Source organism: Scatophagus argus, chromosome 18 (assembly GCF_020382885.2).
Source record: "Scatophagus argus isolate fScaArg1 chromosome 18, fScaArg1.pri, whole genome shotgun sequence".
Lineage (NCBI taxonomy): Eukaryota > Metazoa > Chordata > Actinopteri > Scatophagidae > Scatophagus > Scatophagus argus.
In genome coordinates this window covers 11,326,714-11,343,892 of record NC_058510.1, presented here as the reverse complement: position 1 = coordinate 11,343,892, position 17,179 = coordinate 11,326,714, and the positions used below count along the sequence as shown (strand labels likewise).

Below are 17,179 nucleotides of genomic sequence, written 5' to 3'. Positions count from 1 at the left end.
TCAACTGGAACCCTTTGCTCCAGTTTTGACTGTCTTTGGTTATCCTTAAGCATCTAAGTTTTAGTCATGTTAGCAGCCTGGTCCACCACCAGGTTCCAGACTTAAATATCTCAACCACTACTAGACAGATTGCCACAAAATTTCATCCAGGCATTCACTGGCCCAAAAGGATGAACCCTACTGACTTTTCCTCTAGCACCACCTGAAAGTCAAAGTTATCACTAAAAGCGGAAATATGTCAACATATGCTACATCGGTTAGCTCAGAAATTTGTAACTGTGTTCATGGTTCCCAGAGGCTGAGTTTGGTGATCCTGACTTTTTCTTTTAGTGCCTCCATGAGGTTGACAGTTTTTATTAAAATATCTTAATTATTGGTTAGATTGCTATTAAATTTTCTACAGACATTCATCCTCCCCCAAGGATGAACTGTAATTACTTTAAACTCATGACTTTTTAATTGTTTTTAATTTTAAAAGTGGAGCAAATATTTAAACAACTGCTGCTATTCCCATTGGCCTCAAGTCTACTTTTGTCCACTAAATACTAAAAACAGCAACTGTCAGCATGCTAACTGAGATCATGTGCCCGGTCATGTGCGTTAGCATATCTGTCCAGAGCTAATGTTGCACGTTAGCAGATGTGTCAGCCTAATATTTTTTGGGCACTGTCAAAGACCTCGAGAGGTGGTGAGGTTATTGACTACTGACTCCTCACTCATCTTAACTGACCAATAAGGGCTGCAAGTGCTTAAGAGAACTGCTTCAGTTTGCAGACACACCTGGCTGACATCTGCGCTCTGCCTGAGTGCACTCTTGTATTTGTGACCGTTTAGCTCAAAGCACCGCTGGGCCCGAAATACAGCCACAGAGGGACGCCAGCAAGGCTGTGGACGCTTCGTTCTGTTAACACAGAGAAGGTCATAGAGTTAATTCAAGGGCCCATCTGTCAGTATGAAACAGAGAGTCAGAACATGTCTCCTTTCTGCTTCCCTCTCCTCTTCCATGTCATCATCCTCCCATGTCTGTTTACACAAACATCCCTCCAGGCTGTCATTAGCGCAAGATAAGCAACAAAAAACACACATGCAAGGACACACAATCAATCTTTTCACACAGATTAGGCAAAGAAAATCAGCCTTCAAGTGTCTCACTTGAGCACAAACATACACACACAAAAGTTGCCAACTCCTGCTTACAACAGGGTCCCATCCTTCACATACTACACTAATTATTCATGGATAAAGTCTCCAGAAAGGCAGCAATTTTGAACCTGCTGACAGAGGTGTCTGCTCATCTTTGGTAAACACACCTCAGTGGCTGAAGGCTGTTATACGTCTGTGGGAAACACCCTTTGAAATTACCATGTGTCAATGTCTCACACTCACACAACTCCTTGAAAACATTAAATTAACACTGCGGTGTGGAGGTGTTACTAGAAGCATAGCATGTGTGTTTTTGTTTCAGTGTCTAAGGAAGACAATGTGCCAATGTGCTGAGAATATGTCGGGTATAAAATTAGAACGGCGCTCCGCATTCGAGGCAGTTTCCCGAGAGGAACATCTGCTTGCGTGTATCAGAGGGGCAATTTTAAGAGTTTTCAATACCTTTTTTCAAATGAAACAAAAAGGTATAGGATGTTAAATTACGAGTGAGCAACATATGAAAAAGGAACACATAGAAAATGAATGAGGGCCATGCGCTCAGTATGAATTAATTACACGTCTATTTTTACATTCATGAGTTCTAACAAAGAAATATTTAACTGAACAGAGAACAAATTAAAAGGTTGTGCTTCACAGTAAGAGTCAGCTTCTTTTCCACTGTGCACACAGTTCATACATCCTTATCATTTATACCAAATATATATCAGAGTTACAGCCATGTTCCAGAAATCTCTACTGTGACCTTTTATTACCTCCTCTTAGGCACTTACCTCCAACATTTAACACAACAGAACAGTACCTGAATGTCTCCTGCTCAAAATATCAAAATATGGTAACAGAATGAAACTGAAAAGTGAACACATTGTTTTACAGCTTTAAAGAGAGCTCTTAGTGCTCCCGAATAAAATTAACCCTTTATTCCACAGTTCTGACAAATCAGATCACAGACAGTGACGTACCAATTAAATAAAATGAAATTTACACTCAGAGTTGGGTGAAAGGCCATTGAGAAAACGATTTTCTCACAACAATGCCTGAAAAAGAGAAAAACGCTAGGCTTGACTGAATAAATCGGTGAGAGACCCATTTTATGAAGTCTGAAATGGATATGAGTCCTTTTATTTGATCAACTAGTTCATGTATTTGTTTAAATAGGCACATAAACATTAGATAGCAAAGTTTTGTTTTGTTTTTTTTCCCAAACAATGATATGGACTCGAACATCGAGGTATTGCCATGTGTCCACTGATAAAATGAAGGCTTTTAAAACTTTTTTTTGTCCTAAGAATGCTCGGATTCATTTTTAAGGACCCGTCAGCTCTGCTGGTCCACTTGAAATTATAATTATTATTATTATTATTACCACCATCAACTGTTTAAAGCTTTGAAAATTCATAACAACTCATCTGTTTCGCCAACACCAAATTGTTGGCCCAGTTAAGCAGAAATGTTCACATGCTTTGAGATGGAAGGAATTATAAAATAAATCACTCAGTTTTTCTCCAAAACTGGAGAACTAATTAAACCCTTATCCTTCCATATTTTTTAGCTCTGTTGACACCAGACTGCACAGCATCTTCAGTCTGTCCTCTACAAACAATCCAGCCAGATTTTTGAATACTCCAAAATTGAATCCACAGTGCAGGACCATGTCTGACTGAACACTGGTATAAACCGAAAAAAAAAACGACATCATGGTTGATGAAGTGTGGTAAATTTTTTAAATTTTCACTCAAAAAATGAATTTAATCTTTAAACACATTTTTTCTCTTATGTAATCAATCTTTGTAAAAGTAAATTTCAGACATGCTGTCCATTCTCTAAGTTTTGTCTTGATAACTGATTTTTTTTGACACCACCACCAGTCTGCTTTTACATGCAAACCTGGTCATTGCTTAAGTGATGGCATGAAGCCACCTGCTCTGGGTAACTTGGCACAATCATGACGTGCCATCAGTAGCAAAAGTTGTCCAGGTGATGGCAGAAAAAACATCTTATATCTACTCATTGTGTGAATTAGAGACATGGCTTCAAGGTTTAATCTTGGTGTTGACAGTTCTGCTAATGGACCCTTCTGAATATCTCATTTGTCTTTCTCCTCAAAATTACAGTCCTGATTCAGTGCTGTACAGCAGCTATAATGATCTCTCTGCAATACACTGAAGCCAAGACAGACAAAACCTCCCTGTTGTTCCAAAGGGGGAAAATATGGCATTTTGGAATCAAACCTTGAAAAACCCTGATGGTTTTCTTTGAAAACTTCAATCACAAACACAGTTCAGATGATAGGATTTAGAGGGATTGTGCAGTCTTTGTAAACAGTCATATAGGACAGGACTTTACGGCAAGTGCATTATTTATTTGTATATGTGCTTTTGTGTATATGGCAGCAACAAAGTGGAAGTCAGTTGCTTTATTGTTTTCCCTGGTCATCCAATAAAGCCTTTAAGGCAGAGTTCTGCTCAAACAGTCTTCAGAAATTGGGCAGTACTGCTGGGATGTGCAGTCTGTTCCATCTATGTTCACAGTTTAATGGTCCACACGTGTCAAATACACCCTGAGAGAACAACTCTCAGTCCACATGGGGATTTAATCATTTAGTTTTTTTTGTCTTGCCAGAGCAGCTAACCACTGTGGCTACCGCGCTGTGACCATCCACAGGCCCAGAGCCACATTGGCTGCCAGCAGGGCGCTGCCCGCCAACAGCAGGAAGAAACCAATCAGCTCACGCTTCTGACGGTCCGTTACCACAGTAACCAGTGTGGCCTCCAGCAGGGCATTCAACATCCACTGTCCGTCGAGAGCGAAACATGGCACTGAGTTAACTACAGCTAACGCACCGGAGAGGGACACCACATATCTGAGAGAAGAAGGGTTAAAGATAGTACTAGATTACACAAATAACTCACCTGATCACCCATCAAGTGGTCTTGCCTGTTCATAACCGTGGAAACATCTCACATGCACGCACATAACATTACCACAAAGTCTATTTAGTAATTGTTCTTGAACTGGCATAGCAAGCATTTATATTTAATGTTTTTCTGAGCTACTTAAAAACTTATCATCCATCTGCTGATGAAGATGGTGCGAAAGATACCAAAAACTACCACACCAACCAAGTGGTGGGATTATTTTTCGCTGATGACTCCTGGCGTAATGCTTTATGACCATTTTGATGATGAAATTAAGTAAAATGTTTCGTTCAGACAGCACAGCTGTGCTTTGTCAGCCAAGGACAAATATTACCCTTCTGTCCTTTAAGAAATAGCATCATTTGTTTTCATTTTGGTTAAGTGACTTTAACAAAACTGTAACGTTCACTTTTCCAAAGTCACCCCCTCATACATCCATTCAGTCATCTGATTATGACTGAAGTCCTCCAAACAAGAAAGGATACTTGCAGAATGTCTCCAAGAAGATGGGCAGATCCAGGTGGAGGAATCCAAAGCGGGGCACAAAGTTGGTCAGACTCACTGGGAAAAGACATAACACAGGAGGTGTTACAGTCACACTGCAGGAATTCATACAAACACTGTGTGGTTGTAGAGTTAATCATTACAGAAACATTCTGGGTTTGATTCATTCAACACTTTTGTAACTGCAGCAGGAAAGACAACAAGCCCCTTCACGCACATTTATTGTACATCACCCAGAACTGGAGAGTCAGCTCAATATCAACACAGTAAACAGCAGTTAAATGAATATTATGGACACAAGCCTCCTTCTAAGGAAGGACCTTTTCATCTTGTTGCAACTCTTACATTGAAATTACAAACAATTTTTGGTTTAGTGTATTGATAAAAAAAAAAAAAACTAATGATGGAAATACGATTTGCAACTTTATGGAAAAATTAAGATACTTTTACAACTATTTTGTGAATCCAGTTCAGCTCAAAATGGCTGATACACCTCTACTTCAGCTAACAATTTACATTTTTAAACCTGCGAGTAAAATCGAAAAATAAACAGCCCATAAACAAATCAACAGTGAAGCAAGCACAGCAGCGAAACATGCTGTACGTACCAGCGTACTGAAGGTGGGGCGGATACCCCACAAACAACATGTGAGTGTTCGGCGGGTGTGTGACACGGATGAAGCGAGTCTGGTTTTCCAGAGACGGAGTGACGCAAACACTGGCAGCGTGGGAATTCGAGGCGCAGTCGACGTCTGAACGACACACTTGGGTTCCAGTCACCATCTTACGTACCGGCATACAGGCGTACTGTGGCCGCAGGATTACAGAGGGAATACGCATATAAAAAAATACAAGAAAAGTCAGTAGGAATTTATAGTATCCGACTTAAAGACCTGAAGTTCATCTGATGTTGGCTGGTGTGTTTTCTGCTTTCTTTGTACATAAATCCCCGTGTCCCTTGACCATGTGTGCAATCTTGTTTTCTCTTTCATATATCTTCATTCATGACAGATATCTTTTAAAGTCGCACTTCTTATTCTTCTATCTGTTTATGACTGTGGTTATCTCGTTGGCTGAGTTTTTCTGTGGTCCTGACCCGCTTCCAAAGCACACTGCCACACAAAAACAGTTCACAGCTAACATACAGGAAGTGCAGTATCATCAGTACACGAAGAAGAAAACTAATAGAAGCACAATAGAAGTTTTATTTTCCTCTCGTATTAAGTATATAATGTTGAAATTTGTTTTTGTGTGTGTTCATTATAATTGTTCTATTTTGTGCATTAAGGAAAAAAAGGAAGCAAATTGAATTAAGGAAGAAATATAAATATGCTTGACTGCCTAAAAGGGTTGGAGATGTGCTCACATGATGAAGCAGTCACAAAAAGTCCCAGCCTCCCTCTGTGTGTGTGTGTGCGTGTGTCACCTCTCTCTCTCTGCCGTTCCTGCCCTGTGGTTTCATGTAAGAGAAACAGAGGTCTGTTAGGCTGTTGTTGCTGCAGCAGTCCATTGTTCCATCCAAACGCTTGAAAGCTAAAAGACAGCGAGAGAAAATAAGAGAAGTGAAAAGAACCAATGTCACACCACACACAGACAGATGGATGTCACTGAGGTTCTATTTTTTTGTTTGTTTGTTTGTTTTTTTTTCCAGCTTCAGTTGGTAAATCTACACACACTTTATGAAAAAGCCGAGCTTGTCTTGCTAACATCTCACCAGGACATCTGGGTGTTAGCTCACACAACTTGACTGTTCACATGTGAATATGCAAATTAAAGCAATGAGCAGCAAATCCTGAGTGTAAGATTCAAAGGGTTGAAGACATGACACAAATGAAAAGAAATGATATCAAAAAGAAATTACGTGAATTCAACACAGAAAGCTGTGGTTTCTTTCTGTGTGAAGGTTCATAATTCTTCCCTTGGAAAAAAAAATGCCCAATGTGAAGCTGGAGGCAAAGATATTTTGGCGTTTTAAACATGACAGTTAACTGATAATCAAAGCAATTGCAGATTGACTGACTAATCAACTCATTGCTGCAGCTGTAGATGAAATTGCTGCATTTTGATAAACAAAGTCTGATGTGTACCACTGGGATAATTACAGACCACAGAGACAAAACAGGGACTCTGATTGGCCAGCTGTTGAGCTCTGACTTCACAAATGACTCCAGTTTACAGCTGGCCAATCACAGCTCCCCGAACTGCTCTGTGGGTTTGACCTGAATGGAGTCATACCTGCTAAGGTGATCACAAATCCAATAAATCGACTGTCAAGAATTACATTCACAAAATGAAAAAATAGTTGCTATAGTGAAAAAGCTTTCATTTAAAGAGAATTTGAAAGCGTCTCTTTTAGAATTTCACTGAATCTTTGGGTGCCTTCATCACATCACGCTCACCTCGTCCGTGGGCCCAGCTGGGCTGCAGGCTGGCGACGGGTACACAGTATCCTGTCTGTGGAGTGTGAGAGAGGTGAGACAGGCAACTGCTCCAGTCCTCCACTCCTCTGACCGGACAGTCCTCCAGACCCGTTACTATGTCCCCGACTGACAGACCCCGGGGACCGTCGGCCGCAGAGCCCTGCTCCAATGACACAGGCAGATATAAAACATTGGTCTACAGCACGCAGCAGCAAATTCGAATGGTTTCATGAATCCTGAAATCTACAGGCGAGGACTGGGACTGACAAATGCACCATCTCTTGACAACTGTCACTGCAACAGACTTCAGCTGAATTACTAAAATTACTGGGTGAATGTGCAGGAGGCGCAGGATCTAATGTTAGCTAATGTTGCGTGTTCTGAAATAATTTAACCAAATAATTTGTTCAGGTGAGTGGCAGATGGATGATGTGGATTTGGAAGAACTGTGATCCACGCATCACTGATTAACATGTAAAACCTGCTGCTCTGACCTGGACAACCTCGGTGACCAGGGCCCCAACACCGGTGGAGTAAACAGGAAACAGGAAAAGAGGCAACAGGAAGAGGAAGGCTAACGCTGCCACACACAGGACAAAGTTGTGCCACACTCCTAGAGAAAGAAATCAGAAACATTACATCCTTTTCTGAGAATTTTTCATTTTTGTTAAAGCAAGTGAGACCAGTAAAGTACAAAGCGACATGTAAAGGCTTCAGGCTTCCCAAACAGAACTTCAGAAAATGTCAAGATCTCAAACCAGATTTGGAAGTTCACCTTCCAAAGCTGAACCTGCTGAAAAGCCAAAAGGAATGTTTTCTGGAATCTGAGTACTCTATGTGAACTGTTACAACAACCATTTTGCACATTCACCACCACATATTCAGACTGCAGGATGTCGTGGCAAGACAGTAACCACTGCTCGCTAAGAATAGCTCTCTATACCATCTTAATTATGCAAGACGACACAGTCAGTCTCCAAAACCACAAGAGGAAAATCTCTCATCGCCTGATGGGGTCAAGGCACAACACTTAGGTCTGAAACATGACAAACATGCAAATCCATCACTCAAATGTGATGACAGCAGCATCGACAAACAGGCTACAAAAAAGTATCTGGGAAGAAGAAAATTAATAGTTGAAGTTAGTTTAAGGAAAATTCTTTTCTCTTGGGAAAAATCTGTATTGCACTGCTGCGCTGCACTGCTGGTTACTAAATCTAAATTTAAGTGAAAGAAATTTTGATTGAGAACCAGATTTTAGGCATATAGGGTGCATACATTTTCCATATAGACTTTATACAGTCAACAAACCATTAAAGTTACATCACCTAACCTCTAGAATAAATAATAAACATGTTATGTGAGAGAACCCCCTGCATAAAGAGCATTCTCTGCTGTGGACAGAGAGAGTGAGACACAAATAAATAACCGCAGCATGGTGTTATGTCAGCACTCCCCTGATGGGAACAGCATCTTTCTCTCTCTCTCTGCCTCTCGGGTTTGTCATATGACTTGACGGGATGTCTCAGTTTGGTGCCTGCAGTCACCCACAGTTATTTTCTTGTCACATTAAGCAGGGGAAACTTGTTTAAATATACAGCTGATTATACATTAGCTCTTCACTGCCCCCTAGAGGCTCCTGATGCCATAGAGACAGAACCATTTAGAAATTTTGCATTTTCATGTGTCATGCTGTTACACACTGTGACAGCTGACTGACATGTTAGTATCTACAGGGAGTGTAGCAACCAAATCATCCTGACATCCATCTCCATCTCCTGCATTTCCCAGACAAATAAACTGTAAGTAACATAAAACATGTCAACTTGACAAAGACTGATGGATTCTCCACCCACAGTTGGTCTCCGGTTAGCAACGTAGAAGTCTTTGGTTTTAGACAGATTTACATTCATAATTTCCACTTTTTGAGAATCTTATTGCACTTACAGTAAAGTAACAGAGACGTAAGCGGAATAAAACCCTTATAAAATAAAACCTCTTCAAACTCTGTTGCTGAGATGAAATTCGTGAATGCAACCTCTCTCTTCTATGTACATGATCCAGTAACACAGTGTGCCCCTCGAGACCCTCTCAGAGGTCTGCAAGCTGCAGCTATTTTCCTGCTAGGTCTGCAGGAAGTATTATTTTAATGTGATACTATAACGTGTTGCAAATTTGCATCATTGCAAGTAAAAATAGTTGTGATGCAAAGCATTCGCAGGTGAGTATTTCAAATTTTCAGGTTGTTAATTTGTCAAAGTTTGTGTAAAGGCCTTAAATGTCTCTTTTCTCTCACTTAAAAATCCCCTCATGAGTGCTTCCTCATCAAAAACGGCAACATTCTTCCTGACCAGCCTGCATTGAAAATAATGAGCCTTTAACTGGCGCCCTATGGTGGCCTGTAGGAGACATCAGTCCCATTCATGCGTGAAAAAGTGCCAGCTCCACCAATCAATTCATTAAAATCTAATTTTCTTAATTGCAGAGTGAAGTGATTTGATGTGAAGCAGCTGTCTGGTGTTCAGATACTAAAGTCCTCAGGGTGACCTTCACTGACAAAACAGAAAGGAGTATTTAACAAAATATAAAAATAATAGCTGTGATCACATTAGCTGGCAAAATAATCAGAATTATCATCTTACCGGCACAGAAGATGCGGAGCTGCTGAGTAGGAGAAATGAGGTTGAGGTGTGTGGTGAAAAGGTCCACAAATGCACCGGGATACACCACAAACACAAACATGCCGAAGCCGTTTACTCGCACTTGCTCTCTGCAAAAGACAGAAAAATATTACACAATAAATGAGGTCAAAGAAAGAGAAAGAGTCCACATTACAAGCCCTGAAACCATGTTTTCTCAACCAGTTTCTTACTATGAGTGACAGGTTACATCCCTGTAACGGGCAGCAGGAATAGGAGGAATAACAGCCACATAACTATAAACCACTAATCGAGTCACCAAAGTTCGAGTCAAAGTCCAGTTGCAAGTTCCCAGTGTTTGAGTCCAAGTCAAGTGTTGAAGAAAAATCCAAGTCGAGTCCACTACTGATCCGAGTCAAGTCCAAGTCAAGTCCAATCCACATATATTACTGTATAATTATTATATAATATTGAACTTAATGTAGATATTACCTTATGCCAAATTACTATGGTATATTAATAAAATATGAATCTGAGGACTCATCTCCGATTTCCACGTCTGAACGCAGTTAATGCACAAGTCTGGGTCCAAGTCCAAGTCAACAGTACTCAAGTCCGAGTCAAGTCACAAAACCTTAAAATTAGGGCTCAAGTCGGACTCGAGTCCAAGTCCTGGACTCGAGTACTACAAGCCTGCTATAGACTAGTTAAAACTACACACCAGCACAAAATTGACAGTTATTAACATAAACCACAATCCCAATCATCTGAATACACACCTGACTGACAAACACTAACAAAAAGTAACATCCTACACTCTAAGGCTCCAGCTTTCAGCAATCCTGGTGAAAATGAGGCATCAAGGCTATTCATCACACTGTTAATGGATTAATATGCAGCATTTGGCAGGTGTTGCAGCCATTCTGGAGAAAGACCGTCCAGTTTCATTGTCATGTCTTCAAATGTCCAATAAGCAAAGCTTCAAAAACGTCAATATTTGATGATGGGGCAAAGAGACTCATCAATCAGCTGTCTTTTTTTACAGTGGCTGACGCCCAGAAACGTCCCAAACACAGCAAAAATAATGAGAAAATAAGAAAATACCTTCTAAGCTTTATTATATTTTGCAGTACATAAGCAATCATCTCCTATCCCACTCACAGCCTACTTCAGCCTGTGGCGGACAGTACATCATTTGTTCATAAAAATATTCATATCTATTTCAGGACAATGACATGGCTGGATAACTAGATATTCTTACTGTTAAAAATAGTGTCAAATAACATTTACCGTTTATCTACTGTCCACAACGTTACTGACTTTGAGTATCGCTAGCATAATGTTAGCTTTCAGGCTCATAGCTGAGCCAAAGGGTTCTACGAGCTGAGCGGATTTTTGTTTTGCTGCTCTGAAAAGTGTTTTATAAATATAAATTAAAATACAACTTTTAACCCAATTATGTAATGCGTAACATACTGTCTATTTTATTTTATCCATAAGTCCCTGACTCTGTGTTTAAGATGAAGAACTATTCTGCTAGCACATTTTTTGATACAGTGACAACTTTTGTTATATCACAGTTCTAAACACAGTAAAATACAAATACCAACACATACTGATTAGTCAAGATGACTGTTATTGCAGTAATATTACCAAATGATCCCAGAGCTGGGATTTAAAACAGATCAAATTAGCTTCCCTACGCAATTAGCGTGTGTTCTTCCAGCCTTTAAAACGGTATGCTAAATTATAAAACTGGTCAGAAAAACCATGAGCCCTTGTCGTAGGTCAAATGAAGCACTGCTGAAAAAGATCACAAAACATCTAAAACCCTTTAATCTGCTTTTGTATTTACACACACTCACTTTTTCTGTCTTAGTAGCTATTGCAGGGCTGCTTGCCCGCCGGTTGCTGAGGTTACACATTACGCAATGGAAACGTGCGTATCTTACCTCAATGCTGCCACAGCGTGGCCCAGCTCATGAATGACTCCACTGACCAGTAGGGCGATGAAGAAATAGGCCAGCTGACTGGTGGGCAGATTGACACCAGGGACCTAAGGATGAAAACCGAGACCAGTAAAAGACACAAGCACACAAGTGATACGGAAACACCAAACAACCTCAGCTCATTTCATGGATTTTTATACCATAACATATTTTTACAGGTATTTTAGTCCCTTCAAATTTACTCAATTTATGATGCAGTTTATCTGTACTGCACATTTGGCAAATAAAGACAACATTCCCATCACCAAGATGTATTCAAACCTCCCTGCCTGCTCTGGCTCAGTTTTTTAGCGTCCTTCTTTGTACTAATCGCTTCATGTTTTGCTGAAGCTGTGGTTTTCTGTGTGGTCTGTATTTTCCTCCTCCGCTGGCTGTGGTGGAGGTGCATTTTGTGCCGCTCCAGGCGGAATACGCTGTTTCAAATGGTGTGCTAATAGCTTCCCATGAATCACCTGCAGTGGGCTGCTGGGGATAGTGTTCACATCAATGCACGGCTCTTTGACACCTCAATGAATAAAAAGTGAACAGGAGAAAAAACCAAATAAGAGCCCTCCTCATAATATGAGGCATTTGGTGCCCCCTTACTTGAATATCACAGGCTTTGTTTGAACTTTCAAGGACATTTATGCTCTGAACTGCAGTTAATCTCTGACCTTGTACACTGAAAGAGATACATAATGGTTGACAAATCTAATTTAAGTGAATATCTGAATTTGAAAAAAAAATAAATAAAAAAATCATGCCTCTCTTTTTTTTCCAGACTCTTTCAACAGGAGTCTGAAGCATATTTTCAAGTTGTAAAAAACAGGCAAGGTGTGTACATACCACCACCTGCAGGGCTTGCTGACTTCCCATTCGAGGGTTGTCTGTGGTCATTTGAGCAATCGTCTGCTGTAGTGTCTTTATGAGCAGCACCACTGATCCAAACATGGCAACTACACCAAACACCAGACCGCTGTTGAACCTGGAGAAGATATTAATACAACAGTGTGATTATTTTACTTACTCACTTACTTTGTGACTGCATAAATGTGTTCAATTTTTCCCAAAACAAAGTATAAACCTGCACGCAAGAGCAGAGAGAAACAGCTGCACAAGGTGAAGCAGTAGCATCAAGTATCAAGATTTCGGAGGACTTGACCATTTGTCCATTAAGTAATGAGAACACAACAATCACCACTTTAGCAAACAACACAGCTTGCCACTAACAATATGCCATACCTGATAAAACGAAAGTTTTTATCAACTCTGACAGTTAAATGATATGTAACCCTGAGTGATGCTGTTGTAGTTTTGACAGGGAAATTGGCATGTATTTTATACACGACTGGAAACCAATCAAATAATGCCAATGCAGGCATGTTGACATTGACATTGACATTGATACCAACGTCAATATTTCTATCAACAAATTGTTTGTTTATCTTTGTTATGAATATGAAAATACTTCTGAAAAATACAAAGTAGCTTCCCATACATACAATAACTCATCAATGAATATTTCACATTCTGAAAGTTTGGATAATGTTAATATTTGCCACAACAACAATTGGAAGCAGCAGAAACAATACAAAGACTACCAAAATAACATTGGAATATTAGGATATTTTTTTTGTTTTTTCAAAATTAAGAGATGCAGTACAAAACAATTTTTAAAAAAGTAAGTGTAAACAAAAAAAAAGTATAGTTCACAATCTCCTCACCTACAAACTTATTATATGCTGATTTGTTTTTTATTTGTCTTTTATTTTTGTATTTTTAATTTGCCAATTTATATTATTTGTATATTTTTTTATTATTATTATTTTTATTCTTAGTTTCAGAAGCTAACCACATATGAGCCTACAGCTTCTTGATATCTCCTGTCAGATCTGTTTCACTTTCCTCATCTGTTTCAATTCAACTTGTATTGGTGCATAGCCGAAAAAAAATTATTTGGATCACACTAAAGTATTAGTCATCACTTATCTTAGGTTGAACATGTGGGGAAATAGCAGGAACACAGGAGCCTGAACGAGTAAAATACAGAAACTATGTACCAGTTCATCTTAAGTGTGGTTTATTAATGAAACTGTAAGCCTCACCATAGGTAGAGGGCTCGAGGGTTGATCCGGGCGCAGTACGCAAACAGCCGGTTAAACATGGTGGTTTGCCATCTCACATGAAAAGGAGACAACATCAGCCCTCGACTCGCCAACCATGACTCGTAGCTGATCCGATGTGTCACTGAAGACTGCCCGAGTCCAAGGAAAAGTAGAAAAAGTTATCTAAGAGAACAAAACCCAACTCAATGCATTCTAGGAGTGGAGTATGTGGTAACTGGTGCGATTAAAGCCTGAAGGGCAGTACACTTTTGTGTGTACTGTGTAATATTGATATTTAAGAGGTTAAAAAATGGGTATATCAAACAATATATTTATATACATTATCTTAATAGAAGATATTTTTGTTAAGGATCCACAAAATAATACACTAATTAGGACATTTTTACAGCTGAAAAATAAAATAGTCAGTGTTCTCTAGTGGATAAACTACTTTCTCAAAATCACCTCAAATTTATCTTTGGAATTTCTTTACTACAGTTTCTTGTTACCTATTACAACATATGCTGCCACTCTGTGATATATTATATAGCAGCATGAGAAGATAATACAGACTGGTAATGTGTGCCTGCAAATACACCGGTCAACGATACACTCAAGTTGTGACTGACCATTCTCGAATCCACAACTTCTCAACTTTCAACTGTCCAACAACTTCAACAAAAGCAACAAAAAAATCATGACCTGTCAAATGCAAATCAATACAATGGAGCAGTGCAAGGTCAAAGCACATTTGGGAATATTGCCAGAAATTTGACTATTTCTGGCTGACCAGCTTATTGCCTTTTATGTAACACAAAATGACAAGTTAGCTGTAACTCAACTCACTTTCATAGAGAGAGAGACTTTATACTGGCTACACCATTCAAATGAATTATGAAATCAGGATATGAAGAAAATAGAGATGAGACTGTGATCAAGAAAATATCAACAGGACTTCTTGTATCTTCACCTTGCGTCCTTGTTGGAGCATTACATGCATGTACTTTTGTTACAGCCATTTTAATTTGTGACTGGTTCATTTTGTTTTCCTGCTAACCAAACTAGCCATTAAACTAGCTGTATGAGGCTAATGTCATAGCACATCCTATGTAACTCTTCATTTGCTCTTTAGCTAACTGTTTGGTTTTTAAAGCTTTATTTTTCCTCGTAAGAGTTGAGTACGTGCATGTTTATTAGACTAATCACGTCATATTTCTCTCCTAATATTCTGTTTCTTCAGTTTCTTCTATCATGGAACACAATGTCAACATCAGGAGTGTTCGTCTACATGAATCCACTTTCCTTACTATACTTACTGTAATTCATTTTACAACATACTTAATTCAGATTTTGTTTAAGGTACCTCTTTTTTTTCTTTTCGGAAATCACTCTCATTGAATTTGTTATCCAATATCGTTTCCAATTCCAGTTGACTAGTAAATAACTTCTCACAAACCAACTCTAGTCTTTAACATCTGTTTAAAATGTGTAACTATAATTGTACAGCTGTACACCAACCGATATATCAATCTGTGCATCAGCAGAGGGTTACGTTTGTGTCTGTCACCATCGTTACATTAATGGTTCACCTATCATGGTCACCAGGACCAGGACCTTGTCTGGGTCCACAGGTTCAAATCCGCCCACGAGTTGACAATTCAGGTTGATATCAGCCAAAACGGAACCACAACAATAGCCGAAAATGGTGGGAGTTAGCTTGTTGTGGTGTATAGACACAACGGTTCGCTAACGAAGCGGCCTCTCTGCCTCGGCAAACATCAAGCCATTACTGTATGCTAGTCGACATCTTACTTTATACTAAAAACACAAGAGCATATATATTCACCCTGAGGAGTGTGTCGGCGAGATAGACAGCACACCAGCCTGCCATTACAAACACCAGCAGAGGCACAGGGATCATAGTGCATCAGAAGACTCTCCGAAGACAGAATGAATTAAACTGCGGCGTCTCCATCCCTTCTTCCGCCCAACGTTAGTCACGTCACTAACCGCAGCTACCCATGTTTAACAATAAATGAAAATGTCAACATTTTGATACCAAATATAAAGGAACGAAGGATTTCTTTTCAGAGCTGCTCTGAATGCAGGGGCTTCCAAGCACTGTGCGACAAACTTCCGGATTGCTCTTCTTCATCTTTTGAAGTTCGTGTAAACGGAGCACTACCGCCACCGAGTGTTGGACCAGAAAACGTCCACTGTAAAAAGAAAACACTTTTGTGAGAACTACGTTCACTGGGCTGATTAAGAAAATTGCTTACATATTTTATTTTATTTTATTTTATTTTACTTATCAGTTCAACTGCAAAAAGCAACATAAAGCAAAAAATAAAAATAGTAAAATCCAGTCAGTTTGAGTGAGACAGTCATTGGAAAGGAAATAGAAATAAATATAATATATTTAAAATAAACTATAGTAACTTGGTAGACAGGTGGGCAGTAATGATAAAACAAATAAACTGTAATGTTGGCAGGTTACATAAAAATATATTATGGTGTTAGTTTTAACACCTGAATTGTAAGAAGTGTTTGCAACTTAACTTTATTAAGAGAACACAAAATTAGTACTAGCTCCTAATATGGTACACAGAAAAACAGATCAACTACTTCAGCTAAGCTGCAGCAATTAAAAAAAAAAAAAAGAGTCTGAATATTGAATTTCATCCTATGAAAAGGTCATGAAAGTAAAAGGACACCAATAAACGTTGATGGTCTGATTCATATGCAACAAGGAAACAGTCTGACTCATTAAGCCATAAATGTTCACCAAGAGGACACTAAACTGCTTGTCAATAAAGACGTGTTTGTGGATGCCTTCCATATCGACGCTGCCTCAGTAGTAATGTTTTATTTATGTTTTGTTTCCCCTTCCCGTTTCCTGCTAACTAGAAATTAATTAAGAATTTCTAATAATAATAATAATCTTCTTGCCCTCATATTGACATGGCTGGATTTACTTCTGGCGTGGGCCACAGGGAAAAACTGAGCTGTGGGCCCCTGTGAGGAAGCTGATGAAGACGCCCCACATGAGGGAGGAGGGGCAGGCCCACGCCCTTTCTGTGAGTTGTCAGGAAGCACTTGTGTGAGAATGCAGCTGTATGTTATGTTTTTAGATCCTTTGTAGCTTTCCTGTAGGTCAACAGACATTACAGGCATCCACTCATCTTATAGAAGTGTATACTCATTTTATCTCCTGCTAGAACACCCACAGCCCAACAAGCAATACCGCAAGATTCATCAAAAGAATGACAAATACAATAAACATTCAGTGATGAAGGGGTTTATCAGTAACAGGTAAGGGCTGCTTTTGCCAACACGTGAGACCAGTGTGTGTGTGTGTGTGTGTGTGTGTGTGTGTGTGTGTGTGGGTTGTATTTGCATAGTATGAAATATATGACAAGCCTACAGTTTGAGTCTGTTCATTTT

General features: G+C 39.4%; 1 protein-coding gene across 1 annotated transcript; it reads right to left on the bottom strand.

Annotated features, from left to right (window-relative positions):
* Window positions 1-2,038: 2,038 nt before the first annotated feature.
* Window positions 2,039-15,884, bottom strand: mbtps2 (membrane-bound transcription factor peptidase, site 2). The gene is made up of 11 exons (XM_046371211.1): window positions 15,582-15,884; window positions 13,736-13,884; window positions 12,477-12,615; window positions 11,595-11,698; window positions 9,646-9,773; window positions 7,498-7,616; window positions 6,983-7,163; window positions 6,010-6,116; window positions 5,192-5,390; window positions 4,565-4,640; window positions 2,039-4,024 (listed from the first exon to the last, which is right to left on the bottom strand). Exons 1-11 carry the CDS (start codon window positions 15,654-15,656, stop codon window positions 3,802-3,804), a joined length of 1,500 nt encoding a protein of 499 aa, XP_046227167.1. The 5' UTR covers window positions 15,657-15,884; the 3' UTR covers window positions 2,039-3,801.
* Window positions 15,885-17,179: the final 1,295 nt, after the last annotated feature.